Consider the following 23872-nt stretch of genomic DNA (forward strand, 5'->3'; position numbering starts at 1 on the left):
AAGAAGTTTCAGCTGGAGAAACTGATGGTGAGAACAGCCCTCTGACACAGGTACTAAAAATATTTTAAAAGCTTTTTCAGCTTCGAAAATTAGTACATTGTGATAATTCTTGCTGGTTTTTAAGTACTCAAGTTGCGAAATTCTTTTAAGATGAGAAATCAAGAATTTTGTGATTGCATGTGCAGTTTGTTAACTATATGATCCTATTGGGGCCTTCCTCTAACACCTTAAGGTTTTAGATGAGTTAATTACTCAACGCAGTTGACATGTTTAAAGCTGTATGACTGTATCCCTTATTCATTTATGTGTGCATAAAAATTTAGCATCCACACTTGGTGCAGGTAGAACGTATAGACCAGGACGATGGAGTTGATACAGTAGTAGACGAACAAAATGAAGGGTTTGTTGATTGCCCTGATGAGCTAGATGGGACTCATGGGAGGGTTAATGTTGCTGATAACAGTGAAGAAACTATCGGGACTAATTTAAATGAATCGGACAATGGGAAGGATGAAAAATCTGTTGCTGACAAAGAAAGCTTTGCACAGGAATACGAGGTCTATGAGCTAATTCTTCATTGTTCTTGTTTTTTTCCTTTTGACAAAATCTTCTTAATTTCGTATAAATTTTTTGCAGGCAGAAAGAAAATATTTTCTGCAGGGACTTGCTAATCTTCATTATCAGCTTAATGCTTTGAGCTCACAAGGGTCGTTGGTCAATGGAAACGATGTTGGGTTCATTAACCATTATGACTCGGGCATGTGGGAGGGTGAGAAGTCTGTGGTTACTGATGGCCAGTTGCAGGACATGATATATGATTGTTCTAAGTTTGTGAAGAATGTGTTGGATGAACGATCTCAGACTCAGGGCCTAATTAGTGAACTTTATGCAATCCTAAATAAGAAGGATCAAGAAATTTATGAGCTCAGTGCTAGAATAAATGAATCATCAGCACAGCAAGATACCGAGGCCATTGCAGATAGGGTGTTAAATTGTCTCGTGTCAGCATCTAATCAAGAAGAACAATTGGATGAATCATTCATCCAAAAAATGTTTCATATTGAGAAAAGCACCATACATTTGATTGAGAAGTATAATAGTTTTCTTTCTGAATCTAATTTACTTGGGCAGTGCATTACAAATGTAAGGCCTGATCAAATTGTGCAAGATGACATGGGGTCAATTTTTCTCACTGCGCGTGAAGAGCTGTTAGAGCTGAGAAGAAAAGAAGTTGAGTCGACCCAAAAAATAAGTGAGTTGGAAGAGAAGAACTGGAAAATGAGAGAAGAACTTAAAAGAGGTAGTGTAATCATTGATACTGCTAATGCAGAAATTGAAAAAATTAAAGCGGAGCTCGAACATGAGAAGGCAAGGTGTAATAATACCAAAGAGAAGCTTAATTTAGCTGTAACAAAAGGAAAGTCGGTGGTTCAGCAACGTGATTCATTGAAACAGTCACTCGCTGACAAGACAAATGAGCTTGCGAAATGTTTTACTGAAATTCAAGAAAAATCTAGTGCTCTGGCTGCTAAGCTGCAGAAAGAACTTTCAGAAAGGACTACAATTATTGAAAACTGTGAGGGAGTTTTGTTTGAGAGTCATCTGCCTGAGGAACTTAAGCCGATGGATATTCTAGTGAAAGTTCAATGGCTTGCAAATGAGAATAACAAACTCAGGTGCAAATTGCAAGATGTGACAATTGTAACAAATAATGAGATTGAGCGACTTACTGCATTGAGTTTGGCAGAATCACATGAGAAGCATTATCTTCAACAGGAGCTTGAGAATTTAAGATACAGATATGATGGGATGGTTGAGAAGGAGCATCAAAATTCATTGGAGAAAGATCGCACGGTGAGGCTGTTACATGAGGCATCTGGAATAGGTGTGGACAGTTCAGAAGGGCTGCCCACTGATTTGGGGTTTATGATTGACCGATTTCTTGGGAAAACAAAAGAGAAACCCAGTGTTTCTATTGGATCTTCTCATGTGGAAAGAGAAATATTTGAAAGAATGCAGAGCCTCTTGTACACGAGGGATCAGGAAGCTATGCTGTTTAAGAAAGTTTTAGAGGAGGACATACTGAGTAGATCAGAGGTAAACCAGTTGGCGAATAAGGTAGAGGTGATTTCTCAAGAACTACGTAATCTGAAAGAGGAGAATGAATCTCTGCAGAATACTCTTTCACGTTCAGAAGAGAAAGCTGCTATACTGAGGGAGAAATTATCTATGGCAGTTAAAAAAGGCAAAGGACTGGTTCAAGAGAAAGAAAATGTGAAGCAGCTTCTGGATAGAACAAGAGAAGTTGCACAAAATGAGATTGATCGGCTTACTGCATTGATTTTAATAGAACTACAAGAAAAAAATTATCTCCAGGATGAGCGTGAAGATCTAACGTACAAGTACGAAGGAGTTTTGGAGAGAGAGCATCATATTTCACTGGAAAAGAACCGGCTTGTTAGCATGTTGCAGGAGGCATCTGGAATAACAATGACTGATTTTGAAGAGCAACAATCTGGCATGAACAATTTCATTGACCTTTGCTTCGGAAAATTAAGAGAACACATCAGAGTTTCTACTGAATTTTCTCAGGCGGACCTTGAACTGTTTGATAGGATTCAAAGTTTCTTGTACACAAGGGATCAGGAGGCCATGCTTTTTGAAAAACTCTTAGAGGATGACATGCTGGATAGGTCTCAGGTGAATAACCTGGCTAATAAATTATTAGTGATCTCTCAAGAACTACATGATTTGAAAGACGAGAAAGATACACTACAGGAAAAACTTTCACATTCTGAAGAAAGCACCTTTAATTTGCAGGAAGACTTATCCTTGGTCATTAAAGAAAAAACTAAAAAGGTTCAAGAGTGGGAGGACATGAAACAGCTTCTGGACGCAACAAGAGAAGCTGCACATAATGAGATTGGTCGACTCACTTTATCAATATTTACAGAAACACAAGAAAAGCATTATTTAGAAGAAGTGTATGAAACTCTGAGACACAAGTATGAAGGAATTGTAGAGAAAGAGCATCAGATTTCATTGGAGAAGGACCGATTAGTCAAGATGTTGCAGAAAGCATCAGGTATAGCCTTAAATGAAGAAGAGATGAAGGCTGACTTGGACAGTATCATTGATCAATGCTTACAAAAATTAAGGCCACAAGCCGCATTCTCTGTTGAATGTTCCCCACTGGAAAGTGATATTACCAGAAGAATTCAGAGTCTCCTGTACATTAGAGATTTTGAGGCTATGCTGTTTCAAACACTTTTAGAAGAGGAGATGCTAAATAGGTCAGAGGTGAACCAACTGAAATATAAGATATCAGCGATTTCTGAAGAACTACGTAATCTAAAAGATGAGAAAGACTCTTTAACGAATGATCTTTCTCGCTCTGAAGAGAAAGCTATCCTTCTTAGGGATAAGTTATCTTTGGCAGTTAAGAAAGGCAAGGGAATGGTTCAAGAGCGGGAAACCTTGAAACAAACATTGGATGAAAAGAATGCATCTGTACAGAATTTAACTCTTGAGCTAGAGCAACTACAAATTACTCTAAATGACTACAAGAATGCAAACCAGAAATTGTCAACAGATGCTGATTGCGTTCCAAGGTTGGAGATGGATCTCAATGCTATCAAAGAACAAAGAGATCAACTGGACCAGTTCTTGGCTGAGCGCAATAGAATATTACAAATATTAACTGAATCAATTGAGAGTATCATATTTCCAGAAGGGTCAGCAGTTAAAGAGCCTGCAGAAAAGGTGCAGAGGCTTGCTGGGTACATTAGTGAGTGTCAAGCTTTTAAGGCAAAGGCAGAAAGAGAGTTGGAGATAGTAAAAGAGGAATGTATAACAAAGTCTGATGACTTAGCATTTGCGGAGAGCAAAATCTCTATGCTCATTGATGAAAAAGAAGATGTTGAAGCTTCTAGAGCTGCTGCACTAATGGAGCTCCAAAAAGTCAAAGAAGAGGCGTCTGGTCTTAGCAGTGAGCTAGCTGAGGCCCACACAACTATACAATCACTTGAAGATTCAATTTCTCAAGTACAGACAAATATGTCTGTGTTGGCCGATGAAAATTATATGGCACAAGTTGGTAGGACTAATTTGGAAAGGGAGATAGAAAAGCTCAAAGAAGAAGCTGGCTTTCAAGCCCGCAAGCTTGCAGATGCATCCTCCAGTATAAAATCATTTGAAGAAGCAATGAGAAAAGCTGAAAATACTATATCTGATCTTAGAAGTGACAGGGAAGATGCTGTACGTGAGAATCAAGATCTTAAATCTCGACTTAATTCCTGTATGGAAGAGTTGGGGGCTAAGAAAAATGCTGAGCGAGAGATTGTAGATCTCAAGGCACAATTAAATGCATGCATGCAAGAATTGACCGGAACCCGTGACACCAAAGGGATTGGGTCTCCTGAGCTTTATGGTCACCTCAATAATCTGCAGCTGCTTTTGAAAGATGAGTTAATGTTGTGTTTATTGAAGCATAGCTTTCAAAAAAAGTTCGAAAGCCTGAAAGATATGGATGATATCCTTAAAGACATAAGGGGTCATTTCATTGAAATGGATGTAAATACGAGGCAGGAGTCACCAAGTTCTGAGGTAAAATTTAATCCTTTATTATGATCTTGTGACCAGTTATTATATTTAAAACTCTTTGTTGCATGATATTCCTCAAGCTGTCTTTTTTTCCTGAAGTTTTTAGATTCCAATCAAAGACAAATGACAACTCCTTGTGGAATTTGGAAGTTATGAGGACAAAAAAAACCCACCTGCATTTTATAACAGCCATCCGGTTATAGATTCTTTGGAAGTTGTTATTGATTAATGCCTCTCTCCTAAGCTCTTTTAATTCAACTTCATTACAACTACTCATTCTTTTTTTTGAGATCTCGAGGTTTGATGTAGTCACAGGTTGATATTTTGGTTCACTGAATCACTGTGATATCTTTCAACTATGCTGCGGAGAAAATTTTACATTGTCTCCATAAGGAACCTTTTAGTTTTTAATCTTAAATTTTAATTTACTGTATAGTACTTTTAATTAATTTTTCTTTGTATACCTTATAGGAAGATTCTTTTTCTCTAAATCGATTGGCAGATGGTCTTCACAATTTTGAACACATTGAAATGTTTAATGGAGAATTGGATACTGCAGATGATGACAGTTTTACTCTAAATGCTGGAAAAATAGTGGACAATCTTCAGTTCAAAAACAAATTCATTGCAGAACTATTTGAAAATTCGTCTGCATCTATGGATAATTTGATTGCATCGCTATCAAAAAAACTGGCAGCAACGAGAGATGGATCTCTACATAGATTGGAGCATATGAAATCATTAAAGAAGCATATGAACAATATGGAGATAAGTAAGCGAGCACAAGAAAATGCAATGGAAAAGCTGGAGAATAATATTGCAATTTTATTGTCAGCTTGTAGGGGTGCGACCCTAGAACTGAAGTTTGAAGATGATAATCATTTACTAGAATCAGGCCCGGTCCTTGAGATGGATGATTCAAATACTGGCTTGTTTTCAGATGTAAGAACAATTAGCATGGATGCTGATGCGGAGCATCAGACCGCACTTGTTAGCAGCAAATATATGAAGACTGCTAATGAATTGTTATCAGGTGCTAAAATTGTTCATAAAATAATCAAACAGTTACAATATATGAGTACAACTGTTGAAAACTTACAGAATAATTTGAAAGAAAGCAGCGGTGCTTTTAACAAAGCCATTGAAGAACGGGATTTCTATCAGAGTAGGGTGTCCAAGTTGGAAGCTGATCTAGAAGCATCAGAAAAATTATGCAGTAGTATGAATGATAAACTAAAGGAGCATCAAGCACAAGAAGGCAAATGGCAGGAGAGAGAAGAAGAATTTAAATCGATGTACAGCATTTTGAAGAAAGAAAAAGGTACTGTTTTTTGTTAGATTTGGAAAAGCATTTAACTTTAAAAGGTTGAAGACTACCGATTCATAAAATCTAAGTTTTTTGTTTATTTGCTTCATTTCGTTTTTCCAGAAACCGAAAACACTTTCCTATCAGCACCCCAGATGAAATATCTCTTCGATATGATAGATAAAATCAAGATCCCTGCGCAGTTTGAAGTAAAAGAACTGGAACCCCACAATTCCAATTTTGTCAAAAAGCTCTTTTACATAATTGATTGGGTTGGTGGACTACAGCATGAGATAGGATCCAAGTCATGCAACAACAAATTACAAGAGACGATTCTCAAGGACCAAGCTATTGAAACTGAACCTCTGAAAGAGGAAGTTTCAAAACACATTATGGACAAGAAGGACTATGAAAAGATGAGACATGAGCTATTTGAAATGGCAAAAGTATTAGAGAACATTTTTCAGAAGTTAAGAGGTTATGAGATGGCTGGAACTCAGAGAACTTCTGATGTCATGGGACAACTGCCATTATTGGAGAAGCTCGTTTCAGACGTTATCCGGGAATCTGAGAATTCAAGATCTAAAGCCCAAGAACTTGACACTAAGCTTTTGCAGACTCAAGATGTTGTGGATAGACTATCAAGTAAGGTTAAATTCTTTGAAGAATCTAACCAGGGAAGGGAATTTTCGGGAAACTCTATTCAAGAACGAGGGGATTATGAAGCCCATGCATTGCCTACTCAATCAGAAATATCTGAAATTGAAGACGGGGTAAAAACTAATGCCTGTATTTGTAACATATCGACTTCTGCACTAATGAAAAAAAAACTATTGATTTCTCAAAATGTACACTTTCATTTGATCACTTTCATCCAGTTAGTAATTATTTTGGTAAACTTGTCTATTAGGTGTTATACTTTTATCGTGTTTTATAAGTACTTTTAGCTGTGAACTGATTGCCATTTAACATCTTTACCCTGTTCGGTATCTTGTATAACCTGTCTTTTGTCTCGGGTGCTGAAAAATATTTGTGGTATGCTGATATATGTTTTAGTCTGTCAGTATTTGCACTCCAATAGAATATCTAAATGTAGATGAAAAGAGATGGTTTAGCAAGACTTGCTCAGTGCTGTATTAGAATTCAGGAACGTAATACTGAATACGATTTTAATGAAAATAATGCTTGACCTCATGCAGGGACAGTTTGTAAACATACCTATTCCACCAGGCCCATCTAATGCTCAGGTAACTTTTAGGAAGGGATCAAGTGACCACCTAGCAATCGACGTAGACTCAGAATCCGAGCGTCTGATCAGCAAGAAGGATACGGCTGAAGAGAAAGGTTTGGTTTCTAAAGAGCGTCGTGTTGGTTTTCTTATTCTATTTAGTTTCAGAGGAAATACCTTAAGCTCCATTATGTTGCAGGTCATATATTTAAGTCACTAATTGCATCAGGTTTGGTTCCAAGACAAGGGATGACAATTGCAGATAGAGTAGATGGAATCTGGTAAACTGCTAATAATACTTCTGCATTGTTGCTAGTTATATTGTTAAAATCCTTCATTATTTTTCTCATACATTTCATTCAAAATAAAAATAATTTATAACCAGAAATGACTCGAATCTTGAAACGTACTGTAGAAATTATGTAAAGCTCTAGAGAGGAGTTTTCAAGGATGCAAATTATCCCCACATTGGTCATCTAGACTATAATGTTTGTTAAGAGTAGAGTGTCTACGATAAGTATTAACATAATTTTCGATTAAAATTCAGGGTAGCCGGTGATCGAGCTCTGATGGTTCGTCCAAAGGCAAGAATTGGTGTTGTTGTATATTGGCTCTTCTTGAATTTGTGGCTGTTAGGAACTATCTTTTAACAAGGTCTAAGATTACCCTACCGGAAAATCGAACTCCAGTTGCTCGTTGCAAACTGTATCATAGATAGTTAATACAGTAAACTTCCTCTACTAGTGTTTAGTTTTTTCATAGCATTTTTTGCTTGATATATTTCATTAGTAGCATGTAAATTGTAGATTTGTAGAGCTTTTATAAATTTTATTGTATCATTTGAACACTTACCCCGATGAATTTGCCAGGTGATCTAAGCTAGTTTCATTTTCGATCAATTTTCAATTTGGTTTTAGACTTTTATTTAATAAAATTATATAATTACTAATAACCAAACAGTTATATTTTTCAACTATAACATGCTATTTTTTCAATATGATATATTTTTGTATCATTTAGTTTCAATTCACATGTCAAAAATTATTTCATTAATTATTTTAGTTATTTTTAGATCAAAAAGGTTATTTTAGATAGAATCTGTAATTTTTATTTTATTTTTGCTAAATAAAATCGTATTACTACAAAAGAGAATACGAAAAATAGAGTCATACCCAATGATATCAAACTTCCTACAGTGGAAGGTTAAGGATGAGACTTTGAGACAACTTTTTACTAAAACTTGTTGAAGAGAAAATTCTGTCTCGATTTAACAAGATCGTAATCTCTTGCATGTCTTAAGACTGAGGAACTCCGATCCATGTTCATTTGATGCATTGAACCTCTGTTATAAAAATCGGCCGATTTTTTAAAAATCGCCGATAAATTGCTCAAAAATCGGTTAAAAATATTTATCTGATTTGACCGATTTATGATAAATCGCCGATTAATTATCCGATTTTTTAAAAATCGTCCGATAAATCGTAAATCGGTACCTCAACCGAATAGTTCCGATTTCCAAAATCTGTAATACTGATTGGGACACTTAAAGTGACCTGCCCGTGCAAAATATTCAAATATTAGCATTGTACTCCCTCAGTGCCATTATACGTGCAAAATATTCAAATATTAGCATTGTACTCCCTCAGTCCCATTATACGTTTTCTACTTTTGACTTCTGACACTATTCACGGTAAGCGATTGACTATTAATTTACGTCTAATCTATAAGATCAAATATAGTCATGAGTGATCTTGTTGAATTCGTATTTATGAATATTTTAATACAATGAAGTTTTTATATTTAATACTAATACGAAATTAAAGATATTAACAATAAAAAATGTATACTGACAAACATGTATAACACAAATAGAAAACGTTTTTAAGGACGGAGATAATATAATTTTGCGGAAAGTGGTCATGACCACCAAACTGGGCCGCGCCCAGTTAGTGTTTTGCAGTACTATACTAATATTTTACTTCCTCAGTTTCAATTTATCTGTCCAGTTTGACTTTTGCACGTAATTTAAGGTGCACTGACCGCATAGTTTCGTTGATTATTTTTTTAATTTTCTTTTTGTGAATAAAAATTTAAGATTTTAATATTTATTCAAAAAAAAAAAATTGAAAAATAATCAACGAAATTATGCGGTCAATACACCTTAAGTTACGTGCAAAAGTCAAACTGAACACATAAATCGGGACGGAGGGAGTATATTTTATTAAACTTTATACGTTTTCTTTGATTTACTTGATTTATTTGCAACCCATGTACTTTAAAACTACTAGATTTTTGAAAAATTCTGGACTAATTTTTGAGAAATATTTAATCAATTTAAAATTTTAAAATCTAGAGAAACTTCTTCTAGTAAAGGATGGTGGAGCTAGAGCAAGATATACTTCAGCAGACATCGGTCCATATCTTTTGAAGTTGATGCGCAACTTTTTTAATGCCTTGGAGCAGCAAGAGTCTGAGGAAAACCACTATGTAATGAAGTGTATAATGCGAGTCCTCAGCGTCGCAGACATTTCTCATGAGGTTGCTTCACCCTGCATTAAAGGGCTGACATTGGATCTTAACAGGGTTTGTGAGAACCCCAAAAATCCTGTCTATAACCACTATCTTTTTGAAGCTGTGGCTGTTCTTGTAAAGAGGGCCTGTGAAAGAAACTCTTCTCTTGTGCTCGGGGATCCAGAAATATATTTTTAGGTGGACACCGAGCAAAGTTTGGGAAAGATACTCTTATGATTTTGAATTTCATGAGGGCACTTTCATATACTTTTAAAAATTTAATGGTGAAAAAATGTAAAATTTAATTTTATGGGGAACACGTGCCCCGGTGCCCGTTACTAGATTTGCCCCTGCTTGTGCCAACCATCGAAGAAAGTCTATTTCCAAGCCTCCATATGATCTTGGCCAAAGATGTAGCTGAGTTATTTCCATATGCATTTCAGCTGCTGTCTCAGCTCGTAGAGCTGAACAATCCTCCCATTCCACCTCACTACGCGCAGATCTTTAATATTCTCCTGTTGCCCGACTCTTGGAAAATACCTGGAAATGTTGCAGCTCTTGTGCCTTATGCGTTTACTTAAGTCTTTCCTTCAAAAAGACCTCATGAGCTTAACAGAGAAGGGAGATTGAACCAGGTTCTTGAAATATTTGAGAAGCTTGTCACAGCTCCTAGATCAAACGAACAAGGGTTTTATGTGCTGAATACAATCATTGAGAACCTTGGATACGATGTTATTACACCCTACATGGGCCGTATATGGACTTGTTTGTTTCCGAGGCTCCAAAATAACGAAACAGCCAAATTTGCCAAGTCTTTTGTGATATTTATGTCTCTTTTTCTTGTCAAGGTCCTCAAAACCTTGTAGCTTCAGTTGATGTTGTTCAGGCTGGTATATATTTGTTAAAATCATAGACCAGAGTTGAGGAGGAACTGGAAGTCCCAGACTTCGGAGAGACGGTTGGTTACAATGCCACATTTGTTCATCTGCACAATGCTGGAAAGAAAGAGGAGGATGTTTCGAGAGATATCAAAGATCCAAAAATGTATCTGGTGGATATTTTGGCTAATATTTCTGCTCAGACCCCTGGGAGATATCATATCACCAGTTGATTTGCGAGAACCTTGAGAATACTAATCAAGCTTCTTTGCTCCAGTTTTGTAGCTCCTACAGTTGCTTCATTGTATGAACATTAAGTCCTCGCTCCCGAGGTTTTTAAAAGGAAGGAAGTAAGTGGTAAGGAGGTAAAGTAATTTCATCCCACTTTTGAAGTGAAAGTTTTGGAATGAAAGTTTGTTAAATTTACATACATTATCACTTGCTTTCGCTTCTTTTAAAAACTCTGGGAGCACAAATATAAATGCAAGTGAAACTATTTACTCATCCACCACTTGTTTTCCTTCCAAATTAAAACTCGGGAGTAAGGGGTAAGAAAGCATTACGATTATAGTAAAGGTTATTAGATGTGTTTGGCTTTAAATTTTATTATTCTTTAGTTTGACAAAGTCTTGTACTTTGATTGTAGAAAGTATTGTGTAATCTTTTTTTCTTTAAATTACCAAAGTCTTGTACTTTGATGCGTTTTGTCAAAGTATTGTGTAATTGTTTTTTCTTTCTTTTGACAAAATCTTGTATGTTGATGCGTTTTGTCAAAGTATTGTGTAATCTTTTTTCTTTCTTTTTCTTTTGTCAAAGTCTTGTATTCTGATGTGTTTTGTCAAAATATTGTGTAATCTTTGATTGTTATACATTAATTCTTTAATTATTATAATTATTCGGTAGCTTTTAAATTCTTTTATCTCTTCAACAATTTTTTCAAATTTACTTAAGATCATGATTCGATATATTAAATTTGCTAATCATATATGAGTAAAGTTATATATTTGTGGGTAGTTTTTTCAAATTTAAAATATTGAATTTTAAAGCTTTCTAAGTTTACCATCTGTTTTTATTACATTTCAGTCCTCTAACATAATAAAGAAAAAGGGTTTTCTAGTGTGGCGTGTGAAGTGTGATCATGTATATATTCACTAAAATTTATAAATTTGATTCATTTTAAATAATGTAAATTTTGTATGCGTCCATCGAAATATAAGTCAGTCAAATAATTTAATTTTTTAAAATTTAATGTTTAATGTGTTCTTGTAAAAAAACCGTTTTATAAACGCTTACAATTTTATAAAATTTAATGTTTAATATGTTCTTGTATGAAAACTGTTTTAAAACACTTAATTTTGAAAATAAAAAATAACTACAGTTAAAGTGACTCTGTTTAAGTAAGCTGAGTATTCCCTCTGTCCCTCCCATTTGTTTATACTTTCGTTTTTTTGATGTCCCTTCCAATTGTTTACATTTCAAAACTTTTCAAAAATGGTAAGGTTTTTATAATTTTTAAAATAATTATATTCACTACTTCTCTCCATTATACCAACTTTATACATATAATATTAATCGGTCCCACTAGTTTACTTACTTTTTTAACTTTTCTCCATTATTTTATCATTTTTCTTAAACTGCGCGCCCCAACTAAATGTAAACATGTGGGAGGGACGAGGGAGTATCATTTATGTTCTCTGGCAAATTTTTATTACAAGACAAAATATCTTCAGGAACATAACAGCTTGCTCACCATGAACTCTACCTGGTTTTCTAAACCAGCAAGCAGCCTATCTATAACCAACCTCAGCTTAGGTATATATATTTATCCACTTTTGTATTTATTTATTTACCTATCTACTTTGTGTTTCTTGTTCTTTGCTCTGATACTTTGTGTTTCTTGTTTCATATTTAATTTGCTTTCTGGGTCTCCCTCCATTTTAATTAGGCATTAAAACTAAGGATGAAGAACCAATAGAATACTTTCTTTTTCTTTCTTGATTATGGTTTGATTAGGGCATTAGGCAGTTTCCCATTTGGTGTAACTAATAAGTTGAAGTTCTGTTTTTCCATTTTGTATTTTCTTTAGTGTGTGAATTGTGAAATTAGCATCCTTTTCTTTTGCTAGTTTTGATTTTCTTGTGCATCTGCTGAAATACAATGTGTGTTTGTTTGGCTAATTGAGCATAATTACGCACAGGGGCGGATCCATGAATTTTATTTTAGGGGGACACCAGAATTTTTTTGAGAAAATCCCTTTAAATTTTTGAATTTTGAGGGGGCACTTTCGTATATTTTCAAAAAAATTAATGGTGAAAAAACGTAAAATTTGATTTCATGGGGGACACATGTCCCCCGGTGCCCCTTACTAGATCCTCCCCTATCACCTTGGCTTGGGCAATGCTTGAGTCTAGAGCAAGAGCTCTTTGGTTCTTGTATTAATGCTGAAATGTGTTATTTCAATTTTTGGTTGATCCATATCTGTTCAAATTGAATTATTGTGGGTTACAGGTTTAATTAATGTTAAATATTACTAGGTAGGATTTTAAACGTTCACTACGGATCCCCAATTTTTTTACCAGCGGGATTATGCAATGTAAGTTCTCAAGACTTCTAAGTAGGTATTTAAATTAATCAATTGATACTTTTACCATCACCACCCCCTCCCTCTCATAGATTCTAATTGCCGAACAGAAACTTAGAGCTAAGACTAGGGTGTTTGCAAGCAATAAAACGGGTAAGAAGTTCCGACGAAAAGGGGATGCCCAGAAGAATGCAATTGCATTCCCTGATAATGTCGATGCATCTAATGAGTCTCTGTCAGGAGATGCTTCTGTTCAAGACAATAGTAAGATGTCTTCTGATAATTTGGACTCGACAATGTCAACTTCCTTTCCTTCCAGGACTTCTGTTCTTCAGGCATGCACAACAACCTCTGTTTTGATAGCTGCTTTAGGAGTGACCATACGACAGGTATAATCTTGTCATTTGTATACTGTCTGTTATGGCTATTTGAAAATTCTTGGCATGTTAGCTACCAGCCAGAAGTTACTGAATCCTTGCAAAATTTAAAAGCTTGCATTAGCCATTCTATGTATCATTTTGTATGTTGAGACTTGTTGATATTGTTTATGTTGTCCTTTTCTGTCACTTTTTAGTTAATACATTTTGTAAGAGTTTTTTCCCAACAATTTATTATTCTGATTACCTTGCAGCTTTCTCATGTTGCATCAGTTGAAGGATGGCCTGTCGTCGACTGCTCTATCGAGATACCATGTATGTAATGCTCACAAATGCTGAGGTGGTACTTGCATTTCAAATTTAGTCTACCCATAAATGAGGAACTAAGATAGAATATATACATCTTTTTAGGTGTTAAATTGAGGTCTTAAATGTTTCTTATAGTATATCAATATTAACCAAACAGAGCTTTGTAGAGCTTTAGTAAGTTTAGTTGTAACAAGCCAGATATGCTTGAGTCACACTGTAATTGGGGTGGGGGTACTGTCAGCTAACAAAGAAAAAGGTCTAACCTTTGAAGTCCTGGTTTTTTATTTTTGCTTGTTCAAAAGTCCTGAATTCATGTCACAGAATCTTTTGGATTCTGATATCTGATCACCTGAATATAGTATGTTAGGTAGTTACATAGTATATGCAAGCTCACTAAAGGGAATTACATATTGACAGTTGGTTTCCAGACGTGGCATATTGAATTAATTACAGGACTGGTTGTATTGATATCATCATGCCGGTATTTGCTATTGCAGACATGGCCTGATTTTGCCGAGTCAAGTGAAGCAGCCAATCAACAGGTTGATACTCTGTAGCTCTTTTCTGCTTACTTTGAAGAACCTTTAATGGGCTTGTAATTTGTTGTTGCCAGTTTACTCGTTCAACTAGATATAGCCATATATGTTCAGGAACTATCAAACTAGTACGATGTCTATATATTACTATCTAGTTGCGATCAAACTCACTAGATATCATATGATACTGCTTTTGTTTTTCTGTAGGTTCTTTCTTCACTGCAGCCATTAGATTACTTGGTTGTAGCTTCACTGTCTGGATTTAGTGAGGTGTGGATAGAGACCCAGAAATATTTTGATTCAGTCACCATTTATTTCCAATTTATTGTCTGATACACTTTTATGCACGTAACTGCTCAGGAACTTCTTTTTCGTGGTACAATGCTTCCACTTTTAGGAGTCAACTGGAAGAGTGCCGTGGTAGTCGGAATCGTTTTTGGGCTCCTGCACTTGGGAAATGGTCGTAAAAATTCCTTTGCAATCTGGTACTTACCATGCTTTACTTGATGGATAGCTTTGAAAGATCCATTTGGCATTTCTATAAGCAGCAAGTTTTTGCATTTAGTAAATTGAGGAAATCAACCGGTGTTTAATAATATCTGGTTGAACTTTTTGCAGGGCAACATTTGTTGGATTTGCCTATGGTTATGCTACAATTTTGTCTTCGAGCATCATCGTTCCAATGGCTTCTCATGCAGCAAACAACTTAGTTGGAGGCATAATATGGCGCTACACATCAAAGTCATCAAAATGAACTATAAATCTCCTAATAAAACACCTCTGCATAGAACCAACCAAATGTACTCATTGTCTCAGCCTTGAGCAGACGACCCCCTTGTTTTTATGTGTTTGTCGAAAATTTAGCACAACATACATCGTGTACAGAACATACACATCTAGATTCTTGTTTTGCACATAAATCCTGTATTTCAAAAGTGTAATTGTTCAGCAGCCTTGATAAAATATTTCCTCTAGATTTTCATTTAACTGCACAAAATGTTGGTCATGTGAAGCAAAGCCAACTGCATTGTACTAGAAGGCAGATGCAACATATGGATCATGTGAATTTTTGTTCTGCATTACTTGTAAACTCATAAAAACTACTTTCAATTATTAGCATATGTCATCTGAAGAAATGAGATATGTTTATCCTACTATAAGTGGTCAAGTTTATTGTGTGTCATTCAATAGTATTCTTGCTCATTTAAAAAATGAACAGTACTCGTTTACGTAGAAGGTATACTTAAAAAAAATACGAGTACAACTTGCTAATTAAATAAAATGAGAGATGATTATCTCAAAAGATATATCAATTGAGATAATCAAAAATCATTTCATATTTTTATATAAAAGTTCCTATCTTCTAATAAGTTTCTATTCTTAGTTAACTCTAACTTCGTTAAAACTATTAATTTCATCCCAAAATATAGGTCTATTTAACTTTTACATGTATTTTAAGCGGTCTAAAAATCATAACTTCACATTTTTTTTCTAAAATTTCTTTTCTTGAATTAAAATTTAATATGTATATATTTATTCAGAAAAAAAATTGAAAAATGATTTATATAGCTATCCTTTTTATTTATCTTAAAATATGCGTAAAAAATCAAAAAAAAACTTGTATTTTGGGAAATAGATTACTTAAGGCGGATAAGCCTAATAATTATTAAAAAAACAAGAAAGATTAACTGCATTGATAGTGATTAATTAGCAATTCTACAATGGCTGCATTAAAGTATTAAACAAAGTTGTATTTGACTTCTCCTTTTCACGCTATGTACTTGTTTATACATACACACTCTGCTCCCCAAGATTATTTAAAGTTGATATAACCAAAACAAGAAAAACAAAGCTCAAAAGGCTAAAGACATACAGGACATACAGATACTGATATACTAGAAGCAAAGTAAGGGAAGTAAGTTGAACTTAATTATCTTTGACCCTGTCCTTGTGTTCTGTCCAAGATCATTACAAGACCCAAATTAAGGTACAAAGATTATATTTTTATCCTCTTTGATTAGATTAATTGCTCAAAATTGTATTTTTATGTTAGCCCAAATCAAGAAAATGGGTAAAAAGTTAAGATTTTTATCATTTTGATTAGATTAGTTGGTGCAAATTGTATTTTTGTGTGAGTCCTAATCAAGAAAATGGGTAAAAAGCTTACATTTTTATCATTTTGATTAGATTAGTTGGTGCAAATTGTATTAGTGTGTGAGCCCAAATCAAGAAAATGGAGAAAAGTGGGTGTGCAAAAGGAGGGTGTTCTAGTAGTTGTGCAGAGTTTGGAGGGTGTCCTAGTGACTATGTAGCTCTGTGTATCTCTATCATCTCCCTCATTTTGTAAGTCTCTTTTAATCTTTTTGTCTTTTTGAGACTGTTTGTTTTTTAAATTTGCTTGTTTTATCAATGTTTCTTGATTGTGGTGATAATTTGAAATAAGTTATTGCTTAATGCCATCTCTTAAGGATTGTAATTATATGGTTGAAGTTAAAAAAAATTACTGCTGTTGGAGAATTGTGTGGTTAAATGGGGCATGTTGTTGCAGGCTTCTTGCTCGGGCTGCATCGCCATTTTTGATACACAAGGTTCGACGGCCTAAAGGCAGCAGCTTTTGGCTCCCTGCCATTCAAGTACTAGCAAGCTTTGATCTTCTACTTTCACTTGTGGTAAATCTTGTGTTTTTATGATCTTACTGTCAATTTTGTGCAGGGTCAGTTAGTTTTTAGCGTATAATTTTAGTTTAGTTTTAGAATTTCTCAATTTTTTTTATCTAGTTGTTTGTGAACTGATTTTCAGATGTCCCTTCGGATTTTAAAATATACGGGTGGGCATTGGTGGCGATCATGCTATATTTGGGCAGGTTATTTGCTTTTTGATCATATGTTGATTCAGGGTTTGTGTTTGGTTGCACTCTAATTGATTTTCTACTATCATGTCATATCAGTTTGGTTTGAAGGGCCACTAGGATTTGGTCTGCTATTGAGCAGTCGCATTACCCAGGCTTTTCAACTGTATCATATATTTCTCAAGTGAGTTAATCTTTTAATACTATAACTGGGAATGATAGGACCGCTATAATTATTTTATTTATTATGTGCATGAGCTATATTATCGAGTTTATTATGTGGAGGTGACCCTGCAAATTTATTTTTTTCCTCAGGAGACGATTACCACCTATTAGGTCATACATTTTTCTACCATTAATACTTTTGCCTTGGGTAGCTCTTTCTGCATGTAAGGATCATATTATCGTTAATTTAATCACATTTCCTCTTTAATTTTGCTGTTGTTTCGCATACGTTTTTGTTTTGAGCAGATATGCCCATTTTCCAAAAGCCTGTGTTTTTTATGATTAGATATTACATATGCAATTAAAGAGATTTTATCCACTTGCTTGCATGGATTACGATTTACGGAATTTTTTTTGGAATACAGATTATAATTTGAGAATTTATAAATCAAGCATAGCTTGTTGTATGCTTAAACTATATGTATTACAGACTTTTGCCTTATGTTCTAGACTTTACTTGCATGCTAAATTGCTAATTTTACCTTTTCCTGTTGCTGTATCTTTCCAAATGCTACACATGGCTAATTTTGTTTTTATTTCTTGCAGTTATACACTTGAAAAAACCTCTGAATGGTCGATGCCATGTGGGAATTCATTATATCATTCCAAATATGAGCCTTCACGGATTATATATTGTTGTTTTGGTTGCTTTCACAGGAGCCATCCATCACATAGAATTTAGGTTTCATGAGCTCAAAGACCTTTGGAGGGGAATTTTAGTCTCTACAACTTCTATTGGTACATCCACTGTCTTCATTAAATAAATTTTGTAGTCGCCTCTACTTTTTTATTTGCCAGTGAAATATATATATGCTTGTGACAGGTTCATCCTAATGATCAGAAATAGTTTACTGTCGTCTTTAAAATTATATGATATGACCAGACAATTTAACATCTGTTTGAACTAGGAAGTAGAAAAGATTACAAACAGCGAGTTGCATTGTCTAGTAAACATAAGTATCACTAACATCTTGAATACATAACAGAAATTTGTTTTGAAGATAAATGAATTCGGTTCAAAAGACGTGTTGAATAATAATATGTGAATCAAACTATATTTATCGTAGGCTGGCTTCAGTGGTTGATAATACTTCATAGTCTTTACATGTACTTCGTTATCGTTGCATCTTGTTGATACTATTCTTCTTCTTTCCTTTCAGTGATCTGGATAGTTTCTTATGTTTTAAACGAGGTCCATGAAGAAACTGAATGGCTTCAAGTCACATCCAGATTTATGCTATTATTGGCGGTATGATCTATGATTTTTTATTAATGATAGATATTGAAATTCCAAACTTTGCGAGTACAACTTGATACAGAAACATGCGAGCCTGTGCAAATTGCAGTTAACTAGTTGTTATTTGATAGGGTGAATCTTTAATTTTTTTTCCTGATTCCTGAATGAGTTGGTCAACTGGTCAACTGGTCAACTCAGTGGACCAAGCATTTGCACTTCATTTATGTAATACTAGTACTGATTTACTTGTAAGTGTGTACGATGGGGTAATACTAATATGTGTCTTCTTATTTGTTATTACATGAAAACCCATATTTGAGCACAGTAAAATTAATTTGTTTGGCTTTAAAGGAAGTTAACTTCTGTGTAAGAGTGAAAAGGATAGTGATGGCATAAAATTTGGAAATTAGCTTTGGGATGTGAAAACAACAGAGTTTTTAAGACACTTAAATTTCATTCTCAAACAACTTACATATAGGAAGTGGAGGGAGTATTATTTTGCTCAAAGAAGTGACATTCATAAAATGATTGATATGCAGAACACGTTATACAGTACTGTGACAAGTAAATAGGAGAGTTGCAGACCTGCATATTTGTTACGAAGTAGCCAAAACATATAAGCTATCAAAGTTTGGTGACTTCAACTAAAGAGAAATTTTCCCTTGGCCGTTTCTGTTTAAAGTTTATTATTTACTACTCTTTCTGTACATTTTCCTTGGTGCCTCTCACTTATCTTAAAATTTTATATTCAGTTTGCTCCTAGAATTTTCTCTTTCTTTCATACTCCATGCATTTGATCATATTATGTTGTTCCTTAACAGGGGGGCGTACTTGTACTTGCTTTCTTCTCTATTTCTAGTTCTCAACCACTTGTCTCTGTCATGAGCTTGAAGAACAAAGAGAACCAGGACTTTAGCACTATGGGTTGGGCTTTGGGCATACCTGATAGCGGGCAGCTATTGTATAGGGAAACAGCAAAAATTCTGGACCCTAATGAACCTCTAGAGAAGCTTCTTCTGGACAAAAGATTCCTACAGTCTTTCATGGCCTTCGCAGACAGGTACTGCTTGCTTGAACATATAAATATTATTTAGTTTATTATTTTTTATACATATTATGATCTCTGTAATGCAGCTGCTTGGCTGGCGAGAGCGTGCATTTTTATGATGAAGTGCAACAGCATGATAAGATTCCTGTTAGTGATACTGTAAGAAGGATCTACATGGCACGACATATAATTCAAAAGTATATAACCGCAGGTATATTCTGATCATTGCCTATATTTCTTTTATATTTTGTCATGAGATCATTGCCTATATTATATGTGTACACCTACTCGTCATATAGGATGAGGAAGATAGCTGCACTAGCTTGATAGTTGCTTATCCTAGTATGCATTGTATGTATGTACTACATGATATGAATATTACAATGCATTTTGTACTCATATAGTCATATCTATGCATCTAGCATGTCCAGATATTAACGTAAGGTGTGATTTACAAAGTTTTGGCCAAAATTGCGCAGAGTAAATTTAATTCCCAAATTAGTAAATCTCTAAAGTTGGTCATGTTTAGCAGAATAGTTGCGCATCCTGAGCAAAAATTATATTATTATTATTATTATTATTTAGATATTTTGATAAAATGCATCCCTGTGAATCGCGATTTGTTACAGTTTCTCATATAATTTCATGCCTTGATCTGCAACAGTTAAAAGACTAATATTGTTATTCCAGTTGTTGCCCATGATAATATTGTGGCTTGGAACGAAGCATAATATGCTTGTGTTTTGAGTACAATTTATATTCTATCTTTTCACTTTGATGCATTACTACCATGCCTTCAAGGCTTCAATAGTCACTTATCAATCTTCATCTTTAACTTCTTTGCATCTCCTATGGCTGCACGAATTGAATTAGCATGCTGGCTGTAGCGCTCTTCAAATGCTGACATGGACCAAGTTTTTAAATTACTATTTTGGACTTGAGTAATTATATTTCTTGTCATATTAGGCTATTTTACGTATTAGGACCATCTGAACATATCCTTGCTATAATTATTAATATGCATCACACAAAAATGATGTATGTAGGTGCATCGTTGGAGGTGAACATATCTCACCGAAGTCGACAGGAGATATTGACTACTGCTGATCTGGCACACCCTGATCTTTTCAGAAATGCACTCAATGAGATAATCCAGCTAATGAAAATGGTTAGTAGTACTTAATAAAATATTTTTTTCTCCTAGGTATCATTCTGAAGGTAATAGTTTATACATTAAACTCTGTCCTAATCATATCCTTTTCAAAATTATATTTTCCCGCACACAACTAAAGAATTTGGCAAGGGACTATTGGTCGTCAATGTTCTTCATGAAGTTCAAAGAACAAGCCAACATGAAAACAGTTGACCATGAATTGGAACAGTTGCATGGCTGGAATTTCTCTCCAAGACTGAGCTCGGTTCACTGTACTGATAATCCTTTTCATCAAGACCACAATTCATCGGACTCCATACCACACAGTGGCAATATAGAGCTACAATGATTATTGTAATATCTGATATTATTATAATTTTCACCAGATCTACAAGCTACTAAAATGCTCCCTTTATGAGATGGTTATTGCCGGGAGTGAAGTGGCTTACTGAAGCTGCATATATGGTCAAGCTGTGCATTTTACTAATCAAGTGAAAAGCGATGGAAAATATATTTGACATGTTTTCTATCTTGCAACCATGTTTGGGTGAAGACCAAGGAAAACCAAGCTTGTTAGTCCCATTCTCTTGAAGCGGAACTTTCCAGCAGGATTGCCAGATTTTGCAGGTAGATTGTTGGTGTGCTATATCTTCTTTAAGCTGACCAGCTTCTTATTCTTCAGTATGTAGAAAATTTCTTACAGATTTTTCTATTTTAAGTAGTTTACAGATAGATGTCGGAAGCAGTAGGATATACATGATTAGTATAGATGTGAGCTATAAAACTTGAAGATGTACATTTTTAAAATGCCCAGTAGGCATTGAATCTCTATATATTCATTATTATCAGGAAGTATTATTTACATTAGGACAACAGGTAAATAGGAATTAAAAGAAAGGCTAAGGTGATATCTAAACTTTAAACATTCCCAGCAATGAAAGAACAAAGTGAAGTTCATGAGCTCTGTTTCAACTTCTTTTTCCTGAAAACCACCTCTGTATCCAACCCAAACCCGTCTACTTTTCTGGTATGAACCAACTCTGAGGACCTAAACAAAGATGTCAAGCCTTTAATATTGTACAAGTCATTGGCTGAGAACTTATCCGACCGTGTAGACAATGCCACGTGTAGGACGCACACCCCGCCTGGCTTTAACGTCCGTTCGATCTCCCCAACAAATTTATCTGGATACAAGGCATGATCAAACACATTGGAGAATTCAAAGTCGAAAACCTGGTCACCAAATGGTTGCTTATGAAAATCTCCTCGAATAACAAGTGGCGGGTAAGGTACCAAGTCGATACCAACTGAGTCGGATACTCCAATCCGTCTCAAAGCTTCAACCTCTTGCCCGACCCTTGCCCCTACACAGAGTGCCTTTGTGGAGTTGGTTAGGAGACCCTTCTCTTTTAGTTCAGAGAAGAAGTTGGAAAAGACATTAATCTTTCGGTTCCAATCACGAGTTGTCCATATCTTTCTGAGTTTCGGGTTTAGTGTCTTGTTTAGCTGACGCTGGATATAGGCATCATAGTTAGCGTATCCAGGTCGAATCCGTATATCAGGATTTGTATCATTCGGTTTAGTAGTGATTGTCGAAGTGAAAGCGAGTAGAGTTTCAGGTTGCCGGTGATACTGAACAGAAACTAGAAACAAAAGAAACAGAGATAGAACAAGAGAGAAAAGAAAACATTTAGATACAAGAGGTTTTGTTTGATGATTTGCTTTCATGCTTCCTCCAACATTTGCATGATCATAAACATACAATGAACAATCAGATGATCATGCATTTATAAATTCGATCATCGATCTCTTTCGATTAGTGGACATGCAGGGGGAGTCAAGATTGTAGTGGTTCTTGTATGATGGTTTGGTTGTCTGTGTATTATTTGATACTACTAAGTGGCCTAGCTGCACTAGTGTAGATTGATAATAACATTACTCTTGTTTATGATGTGAATGTGTAGTAGTGTATTATGTAATGCTAAACAAGATTAAAGAGGATGATGAGTGAGTAGAGAAGACTTGGAATTTGTCTTCAGAAAGATCCTACATTGGTGATTAGATGTGGGTTAGTGCTCCCTTAATCTAGGAGTTTAAGAAAATAATGATTCTACACATGTTTATCAAGAGGCCACTGGGCATGTCGCTATTTGTTAGTTATAGAACAAGCATAACAAAATGTTGTGTGGTAGAGTGAATTGACAGTTAGGAGAGGTAAATTATAGGATTAGTGGCATTTGAGTCATGTGAAAGGAAGTGTTTTATGATAATTTATTTATTAATCATGATTATTGTGAGAGCATTTCAATTGCTTGTTCTGCTAAGTAATTATAGACAATACTAATTCTAATCTTCAGTTGAAGGGGAGTAATGTTCTATTCTTCTTTGCTAAAAGGTGAAGAAACAAATGTTCCAATTAGCGATGTGAAGGAGAGGTTTTGTAATTTGGAATCAAATATCATAAAAATAAGTAATTTATTATTTTAAAAAAAAACTAGTTATAGATAAATATGTGATGCGCATTTCTAAATTATAAAAATGATGAGGTGGTTAAAGAATGGAAAACTATATTTTTTTGTACAATTCTGCTTCAATTAGCTAAAAAATATATTTGATAAACATTAATTAATGCATTCACAAATTAAAAATTATTAACTCGTATCAAAGATTCACTTCAAAGTAAATTTTTTTGTGAATTAAACACTTAATTTCACAAAATTGTAATGTGATGAAATATATCTATACTACACTGTAATAATCAGAATGGGATATCATTTATTTTACCCTTCAATCGTTATTTTCAGAGGTGAGCATAAAAATTCGATAATTGGATTATCCGAATTTCTGATCCGGTATCCAATAAAAAAATCCGTAAATGTGGATATCCGATCCAAAAAACCGGATCGGATTTCCGGTCCGAATTTTTTTCATAAATTTGAATACAGATCTGGATCACATTTTACAAGAATTCGAATATCCGGATCCGATCCGGTTTAGACATTTCTAATAAAAAAAAATATTATATATATAGGC

General features: G+C 34.7%; 5 protein-coding genes across 7 annotated transcripts; 4 read left to right on the forward strand and 1 right to left on the reverse strand.

Annotated features, from left to right (window-relative positions):
* The first annotated feature begins 759 nt into the window (after nucleotides 1-759).
* LOC141664506 (trans-Golgi network-localized SYP41-interacting protein 1-like) lies at nucleotides 760-8035 on the forward strand. Its single transcript, XM_074470459.1, has 6 exons — nucleotides 760-4605; nucleotides 5074-5923; nucleotides 6032-6681; nucleotides 7108-7252; nucleotides 7336-7417; nucleotides 7684-8035. Exons 1-6 carry the CDS (start codon nucleotides 760-762, stop codon nucleotides 7784-7786), a joined length of 5676 nt encoding a protein of 1891 aa, XP_074326560.1. The 3' UTR covers nucleotides 7787-8035.
* A 1603-nt stretch (nucleotides 8036-9638) lies between these two features.
* LOC141664507 (exportin-2-like) lies at nucleotides 9639-10758 on the forward strand. Its single transcript, XM_074470460.1, has 3 exons — nucleotides 9639-9795; nucleotides 10230-10495; nucleotides 10561-10758. The coding sequence occupies exons 1-3, from the start codon at nucleotides 9639-9641 to the stop codon at nucleotides 10756-10758; spliced, it is 621 nt and encodes a 206-aa protein (XP_074326561.1).
* A 1455-nt stretch (nucleotides 10759-12213) lies between these two features.
* On the forward strand, nucleotides 12214-15315 carry LOC141668799 (uncharacterized). 2 transcript variants are annotated; one of them, XM_074475812.1, is made up of 8 exons: nucleotides 12214-12337; nucleotides 13060-13118; nucleotides 13217-13495; nucleotides 13738-13798; nucleotides 14210-14334; nucleotides 14536-14598; nucleotides 14689-14813; nucleotides 14947-15315. In XM_074475812.1, exons 1-8 carry the CDS (start codon nucleotides 12277-12279, stop codon nucleotides 15080-15082), a joined length of 909 nt encoding a protein of 302 aa, XP_074331913.1. In that variant the 5' UTR covers nucleotides 12214-12276; the 3' UTR covers nucleotides 15083-15315. The 2 variants fall into 2 exon arrangements, with proteins under 2 accessions (XP_074331913.1, XP_074331914.1); XM_074475813.1 differs by having other exon boundaries at nucleotides 12237-12337; nucleotides 13064-13118.
* Nucleotides 15316-16114: 799 nt separating this feature from the next.
* Nucleotides 16115-21691, forward strand: LOC141667712 (regulator of G-protein signaling 1). Of its 2 annotated transcripts, none has more exons than XM_074474313.1 (12): nucleotides 16115-16315; nucleotides 16521-16671; nucleotides 16877-16997; nucleotides 17128-17191; nucleotides 17276-17360; nucleotides 17492-17565; nucleotides 17948-18139; nucleotides 18562-18650; nucleotides 19460-19698; nucleotides 19773-19897; nucleotides 20733-20854; nucleotides 20979-21691. In XM_074474313.1, exons 2-12 carry the CDS (start codon nucleotides 16562-16564, stop codon nucleotides 21186-21188), a joined length of 1431 nt encoding a protein of 476 aa, XP_074330414.1. In that variant the 5' UTR covers nucleotides 16115-16315; nucleotides 16521-16561; the 3' UTR covers nucleotides 21189-21691. The 2 variants fall into 2 exon arrangements, with proteins under 2 accessions (XP_074330414.1, XP_074330413.1); XM_074474312.1 differs by having other exon boundaries at nucleotides 16116-16315; nucleotides 16516-16671.
* A 99-nt stretch (nucleotides 21692-21790) lies between these two features.
* LOC141667713 (uncharacterized) lies at nucleotides 21791-22918 on the reverse strand. The gene has a single exon (XM_074474314.1). The coding sequence runs from the start codon at nucleotides 22565-22567 to the stop codon at nucleotides 21794-21796; it is 774 nt and encodes a 257-aa protein (XP_074330415.1). The 5' UTR covers nucleotides 22568-22918; the 3' UTR covers nucleotides 21791-21793.
* Between the last annotated feature and the right edge of the window lie 954 nt (nucleotides 22919-23872).

Source organism: Apium graveolens, chromosome 6 (assembly GCF_009905375.1).
Source record: "Apium graveolens cultivar Ventura chromosome 6, ASM990537v1, whole genome shotgun sequence".
Lineage (NCBI taxonomy): Eukaryota > Viridiplantae > Streptophyta > Magnoliopsida > Apiales > Apiaceae > Apium > Apium graveolens.